Here is a 26,113-nt window from a genome sequence, read left to right as displayed (position 1 = left end):
GATGCGTGCTTGGCGGCGAGACGTTTCAGTGCTCGGCGCCTTTGTATTACGGAGCTGTTTTACTCGAAGCGCTGGGCGAAGCAGCTCCTGACCTGGCTTACAACGAAAGCCACCTCAAAGAAGAAAACGTGGGCCCGCGGCACACATTCCACGGACCGAGGTTGACGGTGTATTCTGGAGACTACGCGGGTGTGCCGGTTAAGAACATGAGTTCGTTTTGCAAAACTAGGACTACGTATCATCAGGATCGAGTGCTTCTGACAAACGATACAGTGGACAGGGACTACCTCTTTGAACTGGAAGAAGATTGGGAGTGGAAGGACGCGTGTGATGTGTTAAATCGCGTTTTCAAAGATGACATTTTTACGGTCGAAATGTTGAAACGAGATTACGCTGCGACCATGATCACAATGGTCAGCGAGTACCGAAGCTCGGGGCCTTGTCGTGGGGACCCAGACAACGGTAGAACAGCGCTTGCATTGCGAAGACACAAACCTCTTACACACGGTGGACCGAGAGAGCATTGTAGTGACCTAACCCAATGTTCGCATGCTGCACCACAGGGGAAACATTCACAAAAAAGAAAACACACGCTATCACACCACTCTTCGCAACGGGAGAGATCTCACGGATCGAAACGGGGATCGTCCAAGAAACACCGGGGTGCATGTTGTGATTAAATGTGTCTGTGCACACTACATATTGTTTTTGTTGTTGTTGTTGTTGTTGTTGTTGTACATACTTTCCATAAAATAAAGTGTCGCTGATTCCTTACTACACACATCTAGTTTGTTTCTTTGTTTCTTTGTAGCCAGTGTGCGGTGCAGGATAAAGATAAAGAAGAAGGACAGGAGACATGTGTAGAAAACCAACATACGTCAAAATTGAAATTATCCAGCCGACCCAGCTACATTATCCGGCCAACCCAGCTACATTATCCGGCCGACCCAGCTACATTATCCGGCCGACCCAGCTACATTATCCGGCCGACCCAGCTACATTATCCGGCCGACCTGGCTACAGCAACCGACAGTGATTTGCACACACGTTGCTCCATAATCCAGATATATCAGCGGCTAGTAGACAGCATCAGCCTTATACAGCCGTCGCACGAGTAGCCGACCGGGAACGAGTAGTCATCTCAAGCTATCTAAGGCTAAGCTTGGATCTCGAACATGAGCCTAGAGAAACTCGAAGCGTACAGGCACGACATAGCCGAGTGCTACGAATCGTTATCCGACATAGTTGAGGACGCCTCGGAAGCGTTCCAAGACTACCACTTGGAGTGCAAGTTACTCTCCACCACGAACCTAGTGAGGAAAACCCGTGCGATCATCGATCACTGTTTGGAGAACGAAGAGCGGGCCGCTGAGTTTCTTCGTATAGTGCAGACTAACAACAAGGACTTGTACGAGAGCATGGAAAAGCACGGGGCAAAAGGTCCCCCAGGTACTATAACTTGTAAGATGACACGTTAAACGCTCACTTTCCATCGATGCTAAGTTACCCTGTCTGTTACTTTCCACTAGAGCGAACCAAAGCTGCTCACACCTTATCGGACGACGTGCAGTCAGCGCTGGGAAGCAGGCTGGACCAAGTGTCGAAAGACATCGCCGACTACAGCTTCTTACCCAAAGTCACTGAGATCGTGTCGGCTGTGAAACACATGTTCGCAGAAAGCGTGATACTGACCGAAGAATACGAAGACTTTTACATTGTATTCAGCAAGGCCGATTTAAGGCTGATGGATATTGAGTTTACATGTTATGTGTCGCAGTGGTCTTATCAACATGATAGAGAACACATAATCCTTGCCTGTGAAAATGAAATGCTGGACATGATTCGCAAGCTGCTCCATAATCCAGATATACCAGCAGTTACTAAACACAGCATTAGCCTCATACTGCTCTCACACAACATGCACATATACGGCCTGGATGACTGGGAGGCAGGCGCGGTTTGCATGCGGATCGACTGACTGCTGAATGAGTACGGAAACATGAAAGTGTGTGATGTTTGCTGTTATTAGCTGCCTTTGTATGGCATTTCCAGTGGTGTACGTTGGAATTGATGGTTGTGAAATAAACAGAAATTACACACAAGTCACTGGTCTCAGTTTATTCCTAATTTTATTGTCACACAGATACATACCCCCATGTACATAAACACACACGTTTAATACAAAGCACAACGGAGCCACCCCGAACTTACGCCGTTTCGGCGAAAGTCTTAACATTGTTCTTGTCTACACGGAAACCATAGACATCGCTCCCTTCAGGATGCGTCAAGCTCCACAGGTCATACACGTATTTCATGGTTCTGAACGTCAGCGACGATCACGTCGGAGTCCAACTGGCTTGTGTTTTGTCAGGGATCTTAGCCATGAAAGCCAATGTCTTATAGAGAGCGTGGTACTGTTCCGAAGATGCGGCGCGATCTTCGTTATCCCACGCAGCCTTCAGATCGTCACACCAGCTCGCGAAGCGATCGTTCGTAGCAACCTTCAGAAGGCCTTTGGGTCCGAGTCCCCGGAACGTGCGGGTGTAATCCGTGCCGAACAGGATAAGAAGGACGAGGAGTTTATGTTTTAAACGTTTCTGCTTCGCGACGTCTTGCTTGATGCGAACGTAGAGATGCGAGCCCATTTTGGTCAGTCGCAGATACCTGCCGTGACTGAAGCGAGGCACCTTGCCTTCCATGTACAGGTTGCTAAGTTTGTTCATGCGTTCGTGTAGTCTCTTTGCGCTCACGACATGCGCGTCGTCCTCCACAGTGAGCTCCCCGCCACATCGTTTGTTATTCACAGCAGAGCCCTCAGAGGCCACGGCGTCGTGACATGCAGGTAACAACTCGAAAGCGTCAACGAATGCCGATTTTGATTTCAACCCCCACGGACCCACGGGGAGGCGTGCTAGTATCTTACACGCAACTTCGGCTTCATCGGTTGCGTTTAACTTGAAGAATCTGGTGAGAAATTCGCCGTACACGGAGCCTCTTATTCCACTCAGATAGAAATACCTAGCTACTTGTTGTGGCAATGTGGAGTCTTGGTCTTTGTCTGCAACGACACTTTCCCACTCTCCGTGCAGAAGCTTGAGCTCTTCCCCGAGGTCATCGTCGTCCTCCGCAATGTCGTACAGCGTACGGAATCTGGGCTTGCGGGCCTCGAAGTCCACGTCAGTTGGCCGTAAACCGCCAACCCCGGGCGCCTCCGCGAGCAGGTCGCCAAACGCGGAGCTGTGCATCGGTCTATTGCGCCCGTAGCTCGTGTTGGCCAACCGCAATGTGAGCCCTTCGCGCCCGCAAGCCGTGAGCACGGCTACCACGTCTGAGTCTGCCGTGCATACCAGAACAGTGCCCGGGAGAGCGTTGGCTAGTTCTACCATCAGAGTATCGGCTTCTGTGCTCGAGCTCTTGCGGCACGCAGCGTCCAGAAACACGAGGTGTCCCTCCAGAGGTCGATTCGCAAACGATGCAACGTACGCCCCGTGGAATCCGGGCGGTCTGGCTACGGTACCAACGCCGTCGACTTCATCTTTCAGATGAAACACCACGTCTTCGTTGTTAGATTCACACAAGACGTCACGGGAAGCCCAGTCCCGTCCGGTGACCAGAAACACTGCCTTTTTTGCCACATTGGTGTCACGTAGCAGTTTCAAGGTGAGATAGTCTATAGCGTCCCCGTTCCGATCCAGGTGGGGTGCAAGAGGGTAGCGGTCTCTGGTTTCCCTAACCGCCGGCTTTTGCGCTCCCCGTCTGTCCTTCACCAGAATCAGACACTCTGACGTCCATCTGTCTCGACTGTAATGTTCCACCAGTGTTCTTGCCATGTTTTCGATGGACGCTAACCGATCTCCCTCCACGTAGTCGCTAGCCTTGATCTTAAATCTCATTATCAAATGGTCGACTAACATCCAGTCGTATCGTTCTGTGGGTCGCTCTATCACATCGAACGGCGATAGATGGGGATTCGCGAGCATAACGTGCAGTGCCTGGTTCTTCAGTCCCATTGTCAGACGTCCTATCAACTTGTCGGGCCTGACTGGCGTTATTATAGCGGCCGCACGCACGCACACACGCACATGCACACACACACACACACACACACACACACACACGTCAGTGATCAGGCACGCGTTGTGTCGGCCGTTGTGTCGGCTGTTGGTCGGAGCGGACTTGGTCGTGTTTAAGTTTCTTCTTTTCTTCGTTGAAACATATGTTCCTGTAGCTTAGATCTCCGGGGTTGACTTGTGAGCAAAGGTCCTCTGTGGACATAGTATCGCTTCTGTTATATGACCTCATGTGCACACAAGTAGGAGCTAGACAGTTGAGAACTTGTGTGCAGAAACATGTCAGCCAAGGGAATTTACGCCTCATGCTTTTTGATACAGTGGGCTTCGTACAGCTCCGTATTCGAACCAAATTCGTCCCGGGCCTCACTATGACCAAGTGGGTGGAGCACTCGGCCACGCTGGGGTAGGTGATCGAAAACATCACCCACATCAGCCACAGCTGCGTGTTATAACGCCATAGCGTTGTTTAATCTAGAACGTCGCTGTGTCTCGTCTTGAGCTCTAGCAATGCCACTGTGTTTGTGACCGTGTCGTACGCAACCATGTCGATTTCGGTGTAGAATCCCCAGTCTCGCTGCATACCCTTACACCCGGCTACACAGCGGTTATGGTACGTGTACCGCTTTTTTGTATCCGAGCAGCGGTCGGGTGAAGGTATGCCTGCCACTCTTAAACCTCCGCAAATAGGAGGCAGGTGCAAGGCCTCTAGTTGCGTGAGGATAAGTTGGGAAACTGGACCGACCTGGGGTTTGGTTTTTTCCCCGTTGAATACATCTTTACAGTCGGCGTCCACCGCCACTCCGATGTGCGCTGACATACGTGTTTTATCCCACACCCGTCTACATGCCGCTACACTAGGGACTTTGTTATACGTAAATATCCGCAGCACACCAGCACGAAACTCTGAAGCCTTGGAGTCGGAAACGTTCAGTTGTTTGACGTAGTCGACGACCCAGTCCAATTTACTTTCGGGGTTGCTGTGTCGGTCTTGCAGCGCTCGTGTGAACACGTCCATGTTTATCAGGTTATGGTTTCCTCGCCTTCTCTGCGGAGCCATAGAGTCCAGCGTTCTCGTTATGCCTTGCACTTTGTACCACCGATGGTCATCCGTCGACTTCGCGTGCAGGCAGCCTGACACGGTCTTGAATTCGATCGTCGCGTTTCCTAACATCCTCGTGTAGAGCAAACTAACAGAGGTCGGTTCGGCAAAGCTTTGCGTATCGGCCGATATGGTGTACTAATAGTCAGTAGATACAAAAACCCCGCATGTTCGCCAGACACCGTCACATGCAACGACTATGAACCGCAAGAGAATGCCCGCGTTAAAGTCGCTCGTGTCGAACGGCAAAGACATGTTCGCGGCAAAACTCGCGCCCATGTCGGGCGCCGCAGCCTCGTCCATGGCGAAGTTCACAGGCCGCCTCGGAAGCTCGATTGCTGTCATAACATCTCTCATCGTGGGTTTCCTGACACTACCCAATAACATCATCTATTTCCTCGACCACAAACATTCATCCAAGCTGACGTACGACGAGGACAGTAACGGAGAGCACAGATACGCTTACATTCACGCTGGGATTGCGCTGGTCGTCCTAGGGTGCCTTGCCATGGTGGTGAGCATAGTGCTAAGTTACTTCGCCGCAAACAGCAAACGGAAGGTCGACGCTTCGGCCGCCACCTCTACCAACCCTGTCACACGGAGCGCCATGACTGTGTACGCGTGCTTGGCGATGATGAACGTGGAACTGTTTATGGCCGTGATCGCCGGGTGCATGGAGTTGCTGTATCGTCCCCTCACCAGTAACGAGCACAGGTCTCATAACGTCGAATGTGCTATTGCGGTGTTCAACATCATCATATACGTGATGTACGTGGTCACCATGATACTCACGGCGTCCGTACTGCGAGGGAAACACGAAAAAGAACATACTGACTCTGACCTCTTGGATATGACGGACGTCATGACCAACGTGGCAGCGCCGCGAGAATATGTCACTAGAGGTGCAAACCTGTACAATTCACCGACTGGTTATATGATGTAGTGCTATTGTGCTTTCTTTATTTGTTGTGTGGAACTGAGCAATAAAGAGTCACAGGCATATGTACGGTCTCACGCTCTCTTTTTATTGTTGTTGGTTTACATGTGGAACACTTTATACATGAAAACGGGGTTTTGTAACACATTACTTTTTAACTACCAGCAGACTTGCATCACACGGTTTACAGTGACAATGTGCATCGGACATCCCATGTACATCCCAGGAAACAACACCTACCTACTAATTGTGCGAGACACAGATGTAGTATAACTACTTGGGTTCATTACCTTATGTGAGAAAAGCATATACCGACTTAACATGGATTGGTACGACGGAGTGCATTTAACAGGCAGGGTTTTTACGGCACATGAAAGGGCCTTGCTGGAGCAGCACGCTCGTGTGTGGAATGCGCATACTGACAATGGGGAGACGCTAGGCGTGAAAGGAGCCGTTGCCAAGAGGCCAATGGACTTGAGGTTAACGCATTATCATCACATGAACGCCTTGGTAGCTTTACTCTCCTGTCACATGGACTCAAAGTGCGAGTCTATCATTCGCTATCCTGAGCGAGAGATACAGAGTGGTGACCCGTAATGACGCAAAGACAACACGTTTACCAACTGTATTTTCGTTATTATTGTTGTGAGATACACACGCAGAGGGTGCTGCATGTTACAAGCAGTTCCCTCTGCGAGAAGACAAACGGGAAAATGACATTGGGGTCACACTATCCATACACGGAAGGAAAGGGTTGTTGGGGTTTAAACCTATTTGATGTATTACCGTGCTCTCTGTGACACCGAATAAACTATTTTCTCGAATCTCACTGGCATTTCTTTGTCTGTGCGGTGTTGGTAGCACTCACATACATATATTGCTTGATGTTTGTAATTGCTCTGCTTGGAAGACACTGCGTGACACTTCCATAATAGCGCTCACATATATTGCTTGATGTTTGCACTTGCTCTACCTAGACGACACTGTGTGTATGTGACATTTCCATATTCCGTGAGTACTTCTCAATCCGACACGAAAGACTCCAATAAACGTTATGACTTCTTCGAGTTTGGCAGAGATGTTACTTTTCATCTAACTCTACAACATTGAAAATGGTCTGAACATACAACACGTACATTTTAGATATACTCAACGTTCATACGTAAAGGCCCCTGGTGTGTGACGTGTTGTTATCGTTGGACCGCGTGCTGCTTTTACAAAGCGCTTGTTTTAGGTCATTTGTCACGGGCGAACATCAAACCGAGAATGTCCGTAAGGCGAAGTCGAGCTTTATGTGGGCTGCCAGGACAGCGGGACGACTCGAGCGAGAAGAGCGATCGGTATCACACGCGGGTAATCAACAGCCTGAAACGTGAATTGTTAGAGCTTCAAAAAACCTTGGAGTTGGAGCGTACGCAACGCCGGGATCGAGATGCGCGCGAGTCCGAGTCAGCGTCAAACAGCCCCAATGCACTGGACCAATCCCACCGACTGGCAGCTGACCTTGAATTGTGTAAGAAGGAACTAGCGGCGACTAGGCAAGCTTTAGACGAGGCGTGCGAAGAACGAGATGCCCTTAGGGTCCAACTGTCCACAGTTCAAACGGCGTCATCGGCTACCGAAGACGCCGAAAACAAAGCGGACGAAGCCCTGCTTCGCTTGGACTGGGTAGGCAGCCATTATCTAGCGGTGACTCTTCCCGAGGACCACATGTTCAAACCGGGAGAGCCCGTTACTCCGGCAGGGGTCTTGCACAAACTGTACGAGATAAGAATGGGTAGTAGACTGGCCACCGGCTTCACTGTGCTGCTGGAAAATATAAACATTATGCTCTCGCACACAGACCCGCAGTGGTACGCGAAACACTTTGGTTTTCGCTCCGGAACCCGCACCCACGGAAACGACTACATCTCCGCGGACAGGATAGACGCGGACGAATTCGCGTGGCTGCTGTTTGAGTACGGGGCACACGCCCCGCTCGTCGAAGTGTTAGCCGGGCTTCAGACTGTGTTAAGCAGCACAGGTAAAGGCGGCGTGACAACCGTGGCTCTGTGCACAGGCAAGTCCATGTACACAGCGTACGTCGTCTTGTTCCACGACACCGTGTCTAAGGCCTTTGAGCGATTCGAGCGCGTGCGAGACAGGGCTTATAAGGTTCAAAAGGAGCAAGGTGTGTTGTACATGTCTCTGACTGCAGGATTGGGCCGCGATCTCGAAACGCAGTCGTCATCGTCGCAGGTCGTCCGCAGTAGGGCCTTGCGATCAGTCATCGAAGGCATAGAGGCCCCTTCTCACGTCAGCAACCCCCCTGCGGATGGTGTAAAACACGCAGAGGACCCCTTCAAAGTGGGTGACTCGCTGTCGGATTTTCTCACACGCAAGAGCCGGGTAAACGACCAAGGCAAAGCAGGGCGGGTCCCTACATTTACCAGCCAGCAAGCTCTCGCATATAAGTCTCAACAGCAGAGTGTGGCCCGAGTAGACAAACGGGTGGTGTTCGATTCGCCGTGGCCGTAATCGCAACAACACAGTATGTCTGGCAATCGACCCGCGGGCAACGCTGCAGGCAAGCTGTGTCGGAAAAGACAGCGCGTGGAATCGGAGCAAAGCGATGTCGATAACCGACGCACGGCCATGTTAGCGCTTTCTAGATATTACCAAGAACAATGGGTCAGGGCTATGACACGCTTGCATATGCGTCGAGGACGCGCGCTGACAGTGGCGTTGCTCAGCGGAGACGCCGGGTGTGGCAAATCGTATGCAATTTCGCTGCTGATCGCACAGCTCAACAAGATGAACGTGAGCGTGGCCGTTAGCGCCCTGACGAACAAGGCCGCGGGAACCCTAGGGGAAATGTGTTTGATCAAGGACGTGTATACGTTACACAAGCTCATGGGATTTCGAAAAGGACTACTGAAAAACAACCTGTCGCTGGAGAGGTTCACCGAGACGTACCGTGAACTACACTGTGTCGCGCTGGCAAAGTTTGCGAAAGTGTACGACTCTAAGCTAATGGAAGACAAACACCTGAACAAACGGCACTCGTGCGTCACCGCGAGCCCCGAATCGTGTGTGACCTGCAGTGCTTTGTTTCAAAAACTAAGGGTGTCGACCAAGTCTTCTGAGCAGGCTCCCATGCAAGACGCCCCTCCATTTCTGGGCGTCAATGTTATCGTGGTGGACGAATACGGCCTGATGACCGCGGACCTGTTGGAACGAACGTTACGTTGCATGGAGTTGTTCTACGGACCAGGAAGGGACCCTTGGTTATTTTCTCGGGTAGCGTTTCACAGCTACAGCCGGTGGGTGCTTCTACACGGATATGGGAAGACGGCCGATTCGAGGCCTTGTTAGCGCACTCCACGCCACTGTTTGTCAACAGAAGGCAGTTCCAAGACCCCGAGTATGCCGAGGCTGTGACATATCTTCAATTCAACACTGTGACGGAGCAATCCAGACGGATATTCACCAGCCAAGCGACTGTCAGCGAACGAGACGGGATGAACCCCACGTACCATCCGGAGAGGCTGCGTGTATTTCATCAGGATAAACAGCAGAGGGAGTACACGGCGGCGTACATCGCGCATTACACGAAAGACGTACGTACCGGAGACAGGTTTCTCAAGGTGACACGTTGCGGCGCCTCACGCAGAGGCCCTAACGCCTGGTACGAAGTTCTGAAACAGGCCTCTCAGGCACTGCCGAAACTGTTCTCGCTACCGCCGTACCGGCCGGGTGTTCGGCCTACGGAGAGGGATTATCTCACCGTGGATTGACTCTGGATCGGCTGTAGAGTGAGGCTGATATGGCACATGGATTCGAACGGGATACAAATAGCAAGCGGCCGAAGGCCCAGCTCTCTTCAGCCTTTCAAAGAGTCTCCGCGGCAGGCGAACGAGGCGAAAGTCAGCGACACCGAGGGAGTGATAGTCGACATTAAATTAAAAATGAGTCAGGGATTCAACGTGTTTCACGTGAGGGGAACACAGAGCGGCACGGTCTACAGAGTGAGTCCCTCCGAGTGGCACTGTCACAACTGGGTGGTGACCACCCACCCGCTGGCGTGTTTGTTGGCCATGAACACATACGACTGTCAAGGCTGTACAGTTCACGGTCAGGTGCTGTACCACCCCCCAAGTACTTTGCGAGCTCGCCTATTAAACCCTCGGTGTATGTGGTGTTGACCAGGGTGGTGAACCGAGAGAACCTACAGATGACAAACTGTAACTTTGCTAACAAGGTCGGACGTGTTGATTTTTACAACGACAAACTGGTGATGTATCATAAGAGAGTGGAGATGAACTACTCATGCTGAAAGGGTGCTTGTGTGGGGTTTTGTTTTTGTGGGTTTTTTTTTTTACAAGGCCGAGATGGATGTAGATTGTTGGCACAGACTGACGTTGGAAGAAATGATACTCCTGACATGTTCAACCGGCTCGCGGGGAAACACTGGCGACGATAACAGGGCTCACACGGACCGGCCCTTCGCGGCTAACAACTCGCCACCTAAGCGGTTGGCACAAGATGACTTGGAGACATACATAATTGCTCGTTGGTGCCCTTGGTTCTCTCGGTCGTTCGGACCTCTGTCTGATTGTGACATGAATACGCTCGCGGTCAAATTGCTCGGATCGTCAAAGTGTCGCACCAGTACAACTGCACTAGAAGTACTTACTGCGGTGGCAATCGTATTGACTCGGCCTAACCTTACCAGCGACCGCACAGCTGCGATCGCACTCTGGCTAAGAGGTTGTTATTCAAAGACTGAAGTGTCCACGGATAGCGCCAGCAAGCCATGTCGTCCACGCGAGTACATCGACCTATACGGATCTACACGCACGGTCTCGCTGAGCGGAAACCCCCCTCAAGGATGTTCCTTTCGGCAGTTACAAATACAATTCAGCGAACAATGACTTGCCCGGGGGTTATTCCACTTTGTTCGCGACGGAGACCTATATGTGCCTACGCTACACGGACTGAACGCGGAATACATTCAAACTCTAAAGGATGTGGCCGTGTGCTCCGCCAACAGTTCCATGGCCAGTAGGCCGTTTCTCAACGCGGCTCACATGTACGAAGTCGAACTGATCAACACGGGCCACGAGCAATTGCAACAAGGCGACCGATTCACCGTACAGCTACCAAATCAACGCGACAGGACAGCTCAGTTAGAAGCGCCCTTGGACCCCGGGTATGATCTACACGTCAATAAGGGCATATGGGAGGATTGCTGGCCACTAGGCGAGTGAACACCGAAACCGGCGGAGACTGCATCGAAGAGTTGCTACGTGCTATAAAGGACGACGAGGCGTTCGACGTGTTCCAGCTCATGTCGCCTTACACGCCAAATAGCACGCTGTCGATGCTTACCCTGGTAGCCACGGGTGGCTACCACCGTGTACCAGACCAGTGTCGTGGGACCGCAGCGGATGCCGCAAACGGAGAACTCGAGCAGTTGAACATTGAAGCAGTTATCGACAACAATCAGGTCAAACGATATCTGAGAACTGTGATACGCCATGCCCTGACCATAGTGGAAAGCGTCCAGGGTTTTGCCTGCGGACAAGTTATTAGAGCTTGTAAAGGATACACAACTAGTCCTATTCATACCGGGGAGAGGTTCTGTGCGCAGCTGAATGTAAACCGTTGGCTTTCGTGACAAACGCATTTGTGTGCTACCAATATAAATGTATGTATGTTCATGTGTGTGTGTTGATCTCAACAATAAACGACATGAAAACAACCCACATGTGTTGAGTGTACTTTATTCACATTGCGAGATACACCATCCACTTAGCGTGGCAAGTCAACTGAACTGTGCGAGTACTTCTTGATGTAAGTTGGGTCGAGTCGATAAGGGTGACTGTGAGACAACCGATCAGCTTGTTGGCTTTTGCGATGGCTTTTCGCTTTCTGCTTCAGGCGGTGCTCCATAGACCTGTCCTTTGGCACCACAATTTCAACTGGGGAGTCTCGGTGCTCCGAGTTGACAGGGGTACTCTCTTCGGTTGTGCTCAGTGACCTGTCGAGCTTGGGACCCTCCGAGGGTTCCCTGCTGCTGCTGTTGCTGCTGTTGTTGTGCTCCTGCTACTGCTCTGCAAATCCCCTCGACGGCCTTGTGTGTCCTCTGCATGTAACGCTTGTAACCATCGAGATGTCAGCGGTTGCGTCGCGAAACCCCTGCGGTGTAAACGCACTTTGTCTTTCGGGGTCTTAGAATACCAGGGATTTAGGTCCCAGGGTACGGTTTCGTCGTTGTCGTCCAATACGGTGGGCCTGCATCGCAGTCCAGTGAATGTGCTGCAGTTGTTGTAGGGGGAAGCGATGCCCAGGTGCCATCTGCCTTTCGGTGTGCCGCCGGTCATGATGCTGGTGTCGCCCTGAACGCGCGTACGTACAGATAGCACTTGCCGAACCACAGCATAGCATTCGCCAATACCAGGGCACGCAGAGTTAATGCTATGAAATCCAACAGCGGCTCACTGTACTTTTGAATGCCACTGGCCATGGTGCCCGGTGATCTGTAAGCACGGACGAACAGAAAGCGCTCGACACTCACACCAGGGACCGGCAGAATTAATGTAGTGGAATCCAAGAGCGACTTTGCGGTTCTTGCGAGCACAGGCTTCAGGTTACACAGTATCGGGGCAGTTTTCATTGTCCTAGTACTATCTGCGTGAATCTAATGAGCACCACGTACATCGCGATTGCTGGGACGCCAAACAACAGGGCATATGAATCTGTCACTGGATTAAACACCAGATGGGCCGTATTGTAAAGCAGTAGGAGCAGCGATAGGATAGCCCAACCGACAGGAGCCGGATTGTACTGGTCTCGATTTATTATCGGTATCTCCTTGTGTCTGCCTAATGCATTGTGCTCATGTCGCTCGTCGAAAGTGGTGTGCAATGCACGATCTTCTCTGCAAAGTGCTAAAACCTCTGCGTTACCCGTTGTCGCTATGGCAGAGTATTGCACTTGCCTGATCGTCTCGCTTAGCATCTTAAGTTCCACGGTGCAAGAGGACCACATGGCTTTCAGTTCCGCTAGAAGAAATAGTATCCTATATCCGTAGTACCAGTCGTCCAACGCTGGAGCGGTTGCCAATGTCCACAAGGCATGCACGCTACATAATCCGATGGCGCACATTCGCATTTTTACCTTAACTCCCATTATGGTGCTCTCTTGCCGTTTCTGTGCGTGACGCCCGTTATATGTGCCTAAACAGCCAGACGAATCCAACTGCGTTAATCCACACAAACACGCCGATCGTCCACACGTACAGGTGCGACTCCGCTGCGTCGGCGGGAGTACATTTGCCTTCATGGCAGGTCCTCCAATACAGCCACGTGCACATGTAGGCCACGATCAATTGAAAGCGTAGTGCAAACGAAGATGTTTTAGATACGCCGAAATCAGGATAAAAGCGCCCTTTACTGTGGTCGTAGTCGTTTCGTCTCGAGGCGCACGTGGCACCGATGTACAAACCCCAAATCAGAGTTGTGCACACCGATAGCGACCATATCGCAGCTACTCCGCTCAGCAACTCCCAACTGTACAAACGCAGAGCGTGAGCCACTATAGTGATAACAATGACACATGTTGAAAGTAACCGTAAGGCCATGTACAACTTCAGCTTCCAAAAGCGGACCTGTTCGTGCGTGGTATTTATCCAACATACCACAGGAGGGAGGTATAACGGGTGAATGGCCGACGTCGTCATGTTTTTATTCAGTATGACAGATAGCACTAACTCCTGATCGGGCAAATGCCCTCTGGGAAGCATGGTTGTTCTCGCAATGTACGTTTTGGGGGTTATCACCAGTGAATTAATACCGCGTTGACCACACTCAAAAGGCATGCCTTAAGAGTCTGGCGGAATCTGCCGTGTTGCCGGATAACTCAGAGTCCTGGTAGCGAGATACCGCAGTATCGGCTACAGCGACCATCGTCTGGAATCCGGCGTGATCTGAGTAACGCCACACGCAAGATCCGTTACATCGGAAGGTATGGCCGTGTTCGGTCCCGATGTGCACGTAGTAGCATCGTCCGCTATTCCGAAGGTAATCGCAAAGGAGCTCGTCCTCGTCTATGGCCCACACGAGAGTGAGGGTGACACCCGCGTGGTCTTCTAGGAGAACGCGCTTCCCCGAAGAAGACGATTTTGCCACCAGGTACAATTTTATAGCTGACGGAGCGCCCTTGTCGCGGGGCACGGTCGTAGCCTGAACCTCGCCCGTGTGACACATATCGCCGAGGACGGATCCGATCGAACCTACCAGCTGTAGCACCTCTTTCACCAGATGCGGCCTAGCTACAATGCAGTGTATTGTGAACCAAAGGTGTTCGCTTGACACCGGAACGTTTTTGTATGCCATGTTCATCACGTTACGCATCACCGCAGCTCTGCGGGTGTCCAGAGAGCGAGCTGAGCGAGAAGCGTCGTCGCATCTGATCATTTCGTGGAAGCGACTCAACGATTTGTTCCATTCTGACACCAGCAAGTGTATTGGCATAGCAGGAATGTACAGCTCTTCCATACCGACGTACCCGCACATCAACCTTTTCGCCATCACGCTGCTGGGTTCCGCGACATTACTGTTGTACAGGTCCACGATACCACAGTGCTGCCCGTCCCCGGGCGTGACCGGCATGAACCTCACACACACGTCTCCAACCTTCGGCCCCGAGGAAACGCCGTCCATGATCTGGGACGCGACGTGCTTGAAATGGATGGTTCCCATAGCCAAGTTGTTACAACTACCGCGGAAACTCACGGTCGGACATATCACGTCGTCATGCCAGTCGTCCTGCGGAGTCCTCATGACTCGGCCATTGTTCGACGCCGCGCGATGAACACCGGGGGTTTTCAGTAGACCACAAAGCGACTTTACGGCCATGTCTCTCTGTTCTGTTGTGCATATGGTCTGTGCGCACAAACTACTTTGGCTTCGCCCTAATGCATAAACAGTACAGATCATCGTACACTGTTGTCGTACGTGCAGTTAGTTGTTTGCAGTTCTACCACCACACCATGCGTTGTGCAAATAAACCTGTGAATGCATGTTGTACGATATGAAAAGCCTACCGATTTGCCGACAAACATTGGCCGACATGGGCCCAAAAGCCTACCGATTTGCAGATAAACGTTGGCCGACATGGGCCCAAAAGCCTACCGATTTGTCGACAAACGTTGGCCGGCCTGGGCCCAAAAGCCTACCGATTTGCTGACAAACACTACACACAGCTTGATGGATCTCACCACACCTCTGCGTGTTCTTGTTTTTTTTTATTTGATGTTGAAATGTGTATTGTGCTTGTAAAAAAAAATAAAGAACATTTGGGGCACGGTGCGTTGTCAGTGAAAGTTGTCTTTATTTTTTTGTTGTTGAAAGACACCACCATTACACAGCGTGATTTATTGCAACAATACACACAGTTAGATTTATTGGAACACTACACACAGCTCTTCGGTGTAATCGTTAGGTTGGCTGACCTGCAGCACTTTCCTCGCTGACCTGCAGGTTTGGAGTTGCTGACCTGCAGGTTTGGAGCCGCCGACCTGCAGGTTTGGAGCCGCCGACCTGCAGGTTTGGAGCCGCCGACCTGCAGGTTTGGAGCCGCCGACCTGCAGGTTTGGAGTTGCCGACCTGCAGGTTTGGAGGTGCCGACCTGCAGGTTTGGAGTTGCCGACCTGCAGGTTTGGAGCCGCCGACCTGCAGGTTTTGAGTTGCCGACCTGCAGGTTTGGAGTTGCCGACCTGCAGGTTTGGAGTTGCCGACCTGCAGGTTTGGAGCCGCCGACCTGCAGGTTTGGAGTTGCCGACCTGCAGGTTTGGAGCCGCCGACCTGCAGGTTTGGAGCCGCCGACCTGCAGGTTTGGAGTTGCCGACCTGCAGGTTTGGAGCCGCCGACCTGTGGGTCGGGAGCCGCCGACCTGCGTTGGCCGACATGGGCCCAAAAGCCTACCGATTTGCCGACAAACGTTGGCCGACATGGGCCCAAAAAGCCTACCGATTTGCACTACACACAGCTCGATGGATCTCACCAACACCTCTGTGTGTTGTTTTTTTTTTATTTGATGTTGAACTGTGTATTGTGCTTGTAAATAAATAAAGAAACTTTGAGGCATGGTTTGTCAGTGAAAGTTGTCTTTATTTTATTTGTTTGATGAAAGACACCGCAATTACACAGCATGATTCATTGCAACACTACACACAGCTCTTCGGCGTAATCGTTAGGTTGGCCGACATGGGCCCAAAAGCCTACCGATTTGCCGACAAACGTTGGCCGACCTGGGCCAAAAAGCAGACCCATCTGTGTTCATAACGGCAGCAGGCATGGTTCACGTTAGCGGACCTGTGTGGGTGTACGTTGGTACTCGCACCGATCAGGAGGGCCGTCGGTGCCGTGGAGTCAGAACGGTGGTTGTGTTTGAGTGAATGTCTTCCTTTTGTCAATGTGATCTCCCAAACATAATATACACTGTTGGTCACGCAAAGAGCACATCTGTTGTTACTACTCCAGACTGTACATAAACCCAAATAAAGTTTGTCTTGTACGTACTATAAACCGAGTCTGTGAATGTTTTGGTATTATACAGCACACACGTACTCATACATAGCTGATGACACAGAATTCAAGCTGATACGTGGTAACCCCTTTGTGTTTTTTTTTATTTATTTGACAAATGGTGATTACAATGTCAACACATACATGTACAAACATCACAACGCGAGCAAACACATGCCTATTCTCTCGCTAAAAACTTAGTAGAATACAGGTGCGCGAGACTATGTCTATGCGTGACACATGTTACACTGAAAGATACAACCTGACCGTTTCTCCGCGTGCACATTCTGAACAAAAAGGATTAGGACATTCACAGCTAGCGTGACCGCAAGGCTTGATGTACATCTTAGCCTTAGCACAAACCGAACAGATTACATCCTGTGACACGCTACTCATACGGACGAACCGGTACCACGTCCACTCGATTTTACAGTAGAAACACCTTCGCACCCCTGACGCTGACACGCTTTTCAGGATGCAATTCTCACATGCAATGTGTCCGCAGTTAAACACACACATGTGTGTCCATTCGTAACAACAGGGACACGTGTACAGATCCATAGGCCGTCCGATTGACACAGGAGGTGTAGAGGACGTTGACGGTTGGGCTTCATTGAAAAATGCGTCGATTGTTGCCTGCACCACGGACGGTCCATCCGCCCTGTAGCTCCGAGGCTCAGGTCTTTGTACTGCGGCGGGAACTGTAGCAGAAGACCGCCGCCGGGGAGGTAGTCCCATTTCACGTCGGGTGTAATCGTCCATGAGAGGTGTACGTGTGGTCTCCCACGAGTTAGGATGTCCAGTGGGCACAGTTGCATTGTAGCTTTGGATCTGTAAGCCGAATGTAGGCTCAGTGGAAGACCTTTCGGCGTAATCCCTATCACTTGGATCGGGGCCGGTGAAGTCCACGGTGTTGATAAAGTAAACGGCCCCGCGACCGAGTTCGCAGTCCAGAATGTCTTGAAGCGATAACTTTGAACACAAGTTCTTGTTGTACGGTGGTAGCCAGGAGAGGAAGGTTTTTTGTAGCTTTTCGCAGTAGGCAAATAGCTTCCGGTCGGGCACCAATGCGTGCACCACCGCCAGCGTCTTGGTTCGCTGATCCTGTACGCATTTCCATTTGCTTACATGGAAACGCTTCATGTACGCGGCCCTGGGTAATGCCCGCTTGGCGTCCGGGGTCGTGGGGCGTACAATACCGGCTATGATGTGCTTATTTGCCAAGGACATGACTGTAGACACAGCGCAAGTCTGCTGTCCTGTTAACAAGCTCCTGCTCCGGGTCGGCTGGCTTTGCGCTGCGGGTCGGCTGGCTTTGCGCTGCGGGTCGGCTGGCTTTGCGCTGCGGGTCGGCTGGCTTTGCGCCACAGGGAGCAATGGCCCTACAGTGGCTATGTGTGGGTTTGACGTTTGTTGTTGCTCTGGCTTACATGGACCTGTATCAGGGTTAGTAGATTTAACAGAATGTAATGTTCAAGCATAAGTGAGCATTGTTACTTATTCTACATTTGTTGCTTAGTAGAGTCTAGGACGGGTGCTGAAATAAAACTGTGTACGCAACCTCATGCGCCAACCAACCGTGTCTATGACTGTGTGTTTCACAACAACATTACACCACTTACTCCTCTCTGGTCTCGGCAAAAACCCCACCCATGGTTAAATAGAATACATAAAAACTGGACCCCTGGTTCTACGCTCACCGGCATTCGGACGAGTCACACCGTCACCCACACATAGGAGTCTCAGAGGATAGCAGCGTAACACGAATACACCGAGATGAACCCGACCGGGCAGTTGGTGCTCTTGGACGGTGCGCACTCGTCGGCGACTTCTAACGCAAAACGGCAGGTCTACTTGGACACGTTTGCAGAGTTCGCCAAGACGGTCGAGCCGTTTACTGTAACTTTCAAGGTCATGATGTCTAACATGTCTCTGTATAGACACTCGCTGAGTGCTACGGGGAACAACGGCTGGAGTCTGGCTATGCTTCGTCATGTGCACGAGCACCCCATTGAGCATGCCGAGTACGCTAAGGATTTGTATGCTACCGCCAGGACAATAGCAAGGTTTGTGGACAAGTTACACGAGGCTTCGGGCGATCCCAAATGCGCAGGCCACGACAATGTGGGATTGGCTGAGGACGATTACGAAATGTGGTTCACCCTCGAAATGGACCACGACTTCACGGTGAGAGTCGAGGTAGAGCCTACTGCTAAGTGTCCCAGCGAGACCGCTCGCATCTTGAGACAAGGCGTTGTGGACATCGACCCAGTCTGGAATATCATGATGGAGGTAACGGGCTATATCTGCCTATACGCTCTGGGCGCAGAGCTGATGGCCTCCGATGCGGCCGACAATGCTGAGGAGCAAACTGCCTCCCAGAGCACGGACACCGCAGCCAACCGAGCCATCGCCGAGCCCGACGACACCACCAACGTATTGCGGCTGAACCAAGCTGCCTCCCAGAGCACGGACACTGATGACAAGGCAGCCATCGCTGAGCCCGACGACGTCAACGTATTGCAGCTGAGGAATCGCAAAGTCCTCAGAACGCCGGCTAAAGCGAGACGTGGCGCTCTGCATTAACCTGCTCTCTAGTATAATCTCATTCTCCAAGCGTACAAACAACTCACATGAAATGTTGTAGTCTTTGTTTATTGGCGACAATAAAACAATCATGAACAAAAGCATACAGCATTTGTGTTCTTTCAGGCAATGTAACAGCACACGTGCACTCATTTCACACATCGGTCGGTATTATCTTGCACAGAATACGTTCAGAGACCGTCTTCGTCTTCTTGGCCTTCTCCTTCGTGTAAAGGATGATCATCAGTCTCCTAAAAATGCTGATGAAATCATCAAACAAGGTCACACAGTGCCAGATGTAGTCCTCGTCCCCGTTCTCTGCTTTCTCGATAATGAGCTGAGTGTCAAACAGGACAAAGCCGCACATGACGAGCAGTCCCAGGTAGGTGTTCGCCTCAAACAGAAGCGTAGATCCGAAGAACACGTTTGTCAGAGACACCAGGAACAGAATAGAACAGCCGGACATGAGTGTGCCTCGGAGGAACAGGTGGCCCCTGTGTGTGTCGTACAAGGCGCTGAGAGTGAAGCAGATGAAAATCACCGAGGTTCCCGCGAAGGCGGTCGCGATGACATTCAGATCGACAGCGATGACATCGTCCAGTATGGGTCCAAGGCTAAAACCTGTGAGCAAAGCAAATCCTTCAAGGAAAGCAAGTCTCTTCCTTTCTGTCTCAGGGTTATGGGGGGTCACGGCAAACCAGATAAACAACCCCAGTGAGGTGAGGGTAGCCACCGAAAGACAGATCAACAACCCCAGGACTGCGAGGGGGGACGCCGCACTCACTGTAACCAGGCATGCGACCAGATAGATGTAGACGTAGGAGCCGACAGCAGCCAGACACATACAAATTGCCAAGCTTGAGTACACTTTCTTCAAGTGCTCCTGGGTGGAGTGAGATATGTGGGAGAACCGGAAGAGAGCATCTGTCTTGCTGTGGTCAAACGCGTTCATGGTGAAACCAGAGACTGCGATCGGATGATACGTCCTATGAAAAAGCCGTCTCCTTTCTCTCTGTTACGAGCCGTCTCCTTTCTCTGCTTTATAGTTAATGTGTGTTCTGAAACAGCGAAACCAAAGAACCTGCACTGGTTCCAATCACATATATACAAGACTGTACGTCTTTTTACCGGTTGAAGCGTTAGCTTTGAAGCGATGGCCAACATATTACATAGACGTTACACGTTTTTCTGATTCACGTTTATTGTGCCACAATTGTGTAATTAAATCAACTGACATACAATGTATAAAGCAGCAATCATAGTAAATACACATGGTAAGACGTTACATTCGTTGCTTGTATTTCGACTAGGCGGATGCCCCGTTCGGACGAAAAGGCGGCCTCTGCTGGCCGCGCACCATAGAGCATGCGCGAAAATGCAGTAATTTCCGCTAGGCGGATCCCTGCCAGGAAGGAGAGGCGTGGTTCGCGGGGGACACGCCCCTTGGGCCATGTGCAACGGGGTAGTGCGTTTTTAAAACGCCCCCCCGTGGCCGTGTATTTTATTACAACGTTCAGAAAGCGTTGCCGTTGAGGAGCCTGTTCCCTCTTAACCCTTGTGCGCCCGCCTGTTCTCGGGGCGTGGGTCGTGGAGACCCCCGAGGGGCGTGTGTGTTATTATGGTGGTGGTGGTGGTGGTGGTGGTGATGATGATGATGATGATGGTGATGGGGGGGGTCGCCAGGACCCCCTCGGGGCATATGCGTTATGATGATGTTTAGGGTGGGGGGGGGGTCGCTAGGACCCCCTCGGGGCGTATGCGTTATGATGATGATGATGATAGGGGGGGGGGTCGCTAGGACCCCCTCGGGGCGTATGCGTTATGATGATGTTTAGGGTGGGGGGGGCGGTCGCCAGGACCCCCTCGGGACGTATGCGTTATGATGCTGTTTAGGGTGGGGCGGGGTCGCTAGGACCCCCTCGGGGCGTATGCGTTATGTTCATGATAGCGGGGTCGCCGGGACCCCTCGGGGCGTATGCGTTATGATGATGTTTAGGGTGGGGCGGGGTCGCTAGGACCCCCTCGGGGCGTATGCGTTATGGTGCTGTTTAGGGTGGGGTGGGGTCGCTAGGACCCACTCGGGGCGTGTGCGTTATGATGACGATAGTGGGGTCGCTAGGACCCACTCGGGGCATATGCGTTATGATGTTTAGCGTGGGGGTCGCTAGGACCCCTAGGGGCATGTGCGTTATGATGTTTAGCGTGGGGGTCGCTAGGACCCCTAGGGGCATATGCGTTATGATGTTTAGCGTGGGGGTCGGTAGGACCCCCTCGGGGCATACGCGTTATGATGATAGGGAGGGGGTCGCTAGGACCCCCTCGGGGCATATGCGTTATGATGATGTTTGGGGGGGGGGTCGCGTTACGATGATGATAGTGGGGTCGCTAGGACCCCTCGGGGCGTATGCGTTATGATGATGATGATGATAGTGTGTGTGTGTGTGTGGGGGGGGTGTCGCTAGGACCCCCTCGGGGCGTACGCGTTACGAATCGCAAAGTCCTCAGAACGCCGGCTAAAGCGAGACGTGGCGCTCTGCATTAACCTGCTCTCTAGTATAATCTCATTCTCCAAGCGTACAAACAACTCACATGAAATGTTGTAGTCTTTGTTTATTGGCGACAATAAAAAAAACAATCACGAACAAAACCATACAGCATTTGTGTCCTTTCAGGCGACGTAACGGCACGCGTGCACTCGTTTCACACATCGGTCGGTATTATCTTGCGCAGAATACGTTCAGAGACCGTCTTCGTCTTCTCGTCCTTCTCCTTCGTGTAAAAAGGACGATCATCGGTCTCCTAAAAAACGTTTAGGGTGGGGTGGGGTTGCGTGAAGCGGCGCAGTTGGGACAGTACTGGACGGCGCAGTTGATGCACACGTGCGCTCGGCACTCGCGGCACAGGATCTTGGTCTTGACGTCTTTGCTCCTGGGACACACGCGGCACCTTCGCCTCTTGACCGGAGAGGAGTCGCGCGGCGTAGCGTCGGCACCGTCGGCCTCGGTAGCAGTGGTAGTAGTACTAGCAGCAGCAGTAGTACCTCGGGCCGCGACTCGGCCTCCTCCTCCTCCTCCTCCTCCTCCTCCTCCTCGCGCTAACGCCCTGGCTTCGATCATGGGGCGCGCGAGCGCTTTGCCCAGCCGCTCGAGGAAGAGCCTTCGTCTGTTGAGCTTGCCCGCCATCCAGTCGGGGTGAATTTCCCTCCAGAGCACGAACGCGTTGTAGGCCGCCACGTCCACCATGTTGTGGAAAAGGGCCACGGGCCACCTGCAGGTCTTTCTCCTGCAGCTGTACGTGCTCACGACCTTGTCCAGGTTGTCGACGCCTCCCTTGGTGCGGTTGTAATGCAGCACCAAGGGAGGTTTGCCGTCGCCGTTGCTTTTGCCGTTGCCGCTGCGGCGGCGGCTAGGCCGGGGCTCGGGGCCGGAGCGGCGGTGGTAGCGAGGAGCGGTGGTGAGGAGCAGCACGTTCTTGTTCTTTTTGGCCACGTAGGAGAGGATGATCGTGTCTGGCCCTCCTCCTCCTCCTCCTCCTCCTCCTCCTCCTCCTCCTCCCTCTCCTCGTGCCGCGGAGCCGGCGAGTACTACGGATTCCACGGAGCCCACGGCCCTGCCCTTGACGCAGCGCAGCTCCCTGGGGATCTCGGGTCTGTTCGCTCGCAGGGTGCCCAGCACCGTGTGGCCTCTTTCGCGAAAGAGCCTGTCGGCGAGCTCGCGCGAGGTGAAAAAGTTGTCGCACGTGACGTTGCGTCCCGGCGGCAATCCCTCGGTGAGGTCCAAGACCACTCGAGCGGCCAGGTGCTTTTCGGGAGGGCCGCGCTTGTCGGGCTTGCCGGTGTACACTTGCATCTTCCACGCGTAGCTGGAGCGCGCGTCGCACGCCACCCATATCTTGATCCCGTACCTGGCCGGTTTGCTGGGCATGTACTGTCTGAACGGACACCTTCCTGATGATGGCGAGAGAGAGAGAGAGAGCGAGAGAGAGAGAGAGAGATTGAGAGATGTGGGAAAGTGTTGGGGAGAGATTGGGGCAGAAACGCAAGAAGAAGACACGTGAGTTTGACAGAGAACGCGCTTGCAAGCGTGGAAGATATAAAGAGTCATGCAAAAGCACACACGCAGAATCCGACACGAATATACAACAAAGCGACCTAGCGTGTTTTCGCCGTTCGCGCTCCTATTCCTCCTCTCGTCGCCCAGAGCGATGTGGGAAAGTGTGTGTGTGGGGGGGGGGAGATTGGGGCAGAAACGGAAGAAGAAGACACCTGAGTTTGACAGAGAACGCGCTTGCAAGCGTGGAAGATATACAGTCATGCAAAAGCACAAACGCAGAACCCGACACGAATGTACAACAAAGCGAGCTAGCGTGTTTTCGCCGTTCGCGCTCCTATTCCTCCTCTCGTCGCCCAGAGCGATGTGGAAAGTGTGGGGGGAGATTGGGGCAGAAACGAAAGAAGAAGACACCTGAGTTTGACAGAGAACGCGCTTGCAAGCGTGGAAGATATAAAGAGTCACGCGAAAGCACAAACGCAGAACCCGACACGAATGTACAACAAAGCGAGCTAGCGTGTTTTCGCCGTTCGCGCTCCTATTCCTCCTCTCGTCGCCCAGAGCGATGCCGGAAAGTGTGGGGGGGAGATTGGGGCAGAAACGCAAGAAGAAGACACCTGAGTTTGACAGAGAACGCGCTTGCAAGCGTGGAAGATATAAAGAGTCATGCAAAAGCACAAACGCAGAACCCGACACGAATGTACAACAAAGCGAGCTAGCGTGTTTCGCCGTTCGCGCTCCTATTCCTCCTCTCGTCGCCCAGAGCGATGCGGGAAAGTGTGGGGGGGAGATTGGGGCAGAAACGCAAGAAGAAGAGACGTGAGTTTGACAGAGAACGCGCTTGCAAGCGTGGAAGATATAAAGAGTCACGCGAAAGCACAAACGCAGAACCCGACACGAATATACAACAAAGCGAGCTAGCGTGTTTTCGCCGTTCCCGGGGTAGAAACGCAAGAAGAAGAGACGTGAGTTTGACAGAGAACGCGCTTGCAAGCGTGGAAGATATACAGTCATGTAAAAAGCACAAACGCAGAACCCGACACGAATGTACAACAAAGCGAGCTAGCGTGTTTTCGCCGTTCCCGGGGTAGAAACGCAAGAAGAAGAGACGTGAGTTTGACAGAGAACGCGCTTGCAAGCGTGGAAGATATAAAGAGTCACGCGAAAGCACAAACGCAGAACCCGACACGAATATACAACAAAGCGAGCTAGCGTGTTTTTGCCGTTCCCGGGGTAGAAACGCAAGAAGAAGACACGTGAGTTTGACAGAGAACGCGCTTGCAAGCGTGGAAGATAGAAAGAGTCGTGTAAAAGCACACACGCGGAACACGACGACAACAATGCCCAGAAAGCTAGCGTTGTCGCCGTTCCCCGCTCCTCTTCCTCCTCTCGTCCCCCAGTCACGCACACAGACACACACACACACAACATCCACCACGTACGTACCTCTGAACGGCACCAGTCTCTCGTCGACGGTGACCTCCGGTCCCGGTCGGTACATGGCGGGCAGCCTCGCGCACCACTCGTCCCACACGGCTCTGATGGGGCCAGTTTGTCGTAGCCGTGGCCGCCGCCGCAGCCCTCGCCTCGCACGGCTCGTCTGGCCTCTCTGTCGTCGAAGCGCAGCGCGCTCGAGTAGGCTCGAAAGGTCTTGAGCGGCATCGCGGCCCTGAACACGGACCTGCCGCTCTCGGCGTCCCACAGGCTCTCGCAGGCCTCTCCCCGGGACCTGTACACGCCGGCGAGCACGAGCAGCCCCACGTAGGCCCGGAACTCGACGGGGCCCATGGGCTTCCACCCGTCGATGGCGGGCCTGCGCCTGTCCGCTTCCAGGTTGGTCATGGCGATCACCGAGTCCTCTATCTCCGGCGGGAAGTAGGCCATGAACGCGGAGGCCTCGTCGCGCGCAGCCGCAAGGGCCTCTTCGGTGGGGCCTCGTCCTCGAGGCTCGAGGTCGTCGTCGTCGTCTTCTTCTAATTCTTCTTCTAATTCTTCTTCTTCTTCTTCTTCTTCTTCTTCTGCTTCTTCTGCTTCTTCTTCATAGTCTTTGTCTTCATAGTCTTTGTCGTCTTCTTCATAGTCTTCGTCGTCGTCGTCGTCGTCTTCTTCGTCTTCTTCTTCGTCGTAATCGTCGTAATCGTCGGCTACATCTGCGTCGCGAGTTTCACCGACAGCGCCGTGGCCGCGATCGCGCCCAGGATCATGAACGCCACCTGCAGCACGGCCGGCGTCGTCCTCTTGCCAAATCTCCCAAGTCCCCCGCCCCGGTTCAGCGCCTGCTTCTTCCTCTCCCTCTCGGCGGTTCGACTCGCCTTGCGAGCCGCCGTCCTGGCAGAGTTGCAACGCCGTTTCGTAGTTGTGAGCCTCTTCCGCGTAGGACCTATGGGGATCCGCCACCCCATCGTTTTCGTCCTCCCGATCCTCCGAGTACCGCTCCTCGTCTGCGAGCGTTCGGGCTGTCCGGTCGTTATCCCCCTCGGCCTCTTGCTCTTCTTTCTCGGTCTCTTCCTCCTGATCCTCCTCCTCCTCCTCCTCCTCCTCCTCCTCCTCCGAGTTCTCCTGTTGTTGTTGTCGTCGCCGCCGCTGCTCTTGGTCTTCCTCGACCCCTAGCCCTCGATAGCGAAACGTGGCCGGTCGCAACAACCCAGACACCGGAGCCGACCCCGCGTAGGCCAAAACCGTCGGCGATATTGATGGTGATGGTGAGGAGGACGAGCACCGTGACACCGACGGCGAAAGCGCTACGCGTGTACCGCCGAGCTTAGCGCTCTTTCGCTCCCACGGTCTAGTGCGTGACA

At 52.8% G+C, this 26,113-nt stretch overlaps 2 protein-coding genes across 2 annotated transcripts; both read right to left on the bottom strand.

Annotated features, from left to right (window-relative positions):
* Positions 1 to 19,323: 19,323 nt before the first annotated feature.
* LOC100699539 (probable Bax inhibitor 1) lies at positions 19,324 to 20,929 on the bottom strand. Its single transcript, XM_005466503.4, has one exon. It carries the CDS (start codon positions 20,216 to 20,218, stop codon positions 19,421 to 19,423), a length of 798 nt encoding a protein of 265 aa, XP_005466560.1. The 5' UTR covers positions 20,219 to 20,929; the 3' UTR covers positions 19,324 to 19,420.
* A 538-nt stretch (positions 20,930 to 21,467) lies between these two features.
* LOC109199796 (piggyBac transposable element-derived protein 4) lies at positions 21,468 to 24,856 on the bottom strand. Its single transcript, XM_025904387.1, has 2 exons — positions 24,762 to 24,856; positions 21,468 to 23,212 (listed from the first exon to the last, which is right to left on the bottom strand). Exons 1-2 carry the CDS (start codon positions 24,814 to 24,816, stop codon positions 22,077 to 22,079), a joined length of 1,191 nt encoding a protein of 396 aa, XP_025760172.1. The 5' UTR covers positions 24,817 to 24,856; the 3' UTR covers positions 21,468 to 22,076.
* Positions 24,857 to 26,113: the final 1,257 nt, after the last annotated feature.

This window comes from Oreochromis niloticus, unplaced genomic scaffold (assembly GCF_001858045.2).
Source record: "Oreochromis niloticus isolate F11D_XX unplaced genomic scaffold, O_niloticus_UMD_NMBU tig00001364_pilon, whole genome shotgun sequence".
Classification (NCBI taxonomy): Eukaryota; Metazoa; Chordata; class Actinopteri; order Cichliformes; family Cichlidae; genus Oreochromis; species Oreochromis niloticus.
The sequence above is the reverse complement of the archived record's forward strand: the minus strand, read 5'-3'. Positions and strand labels throughout refer to the sequence as shown.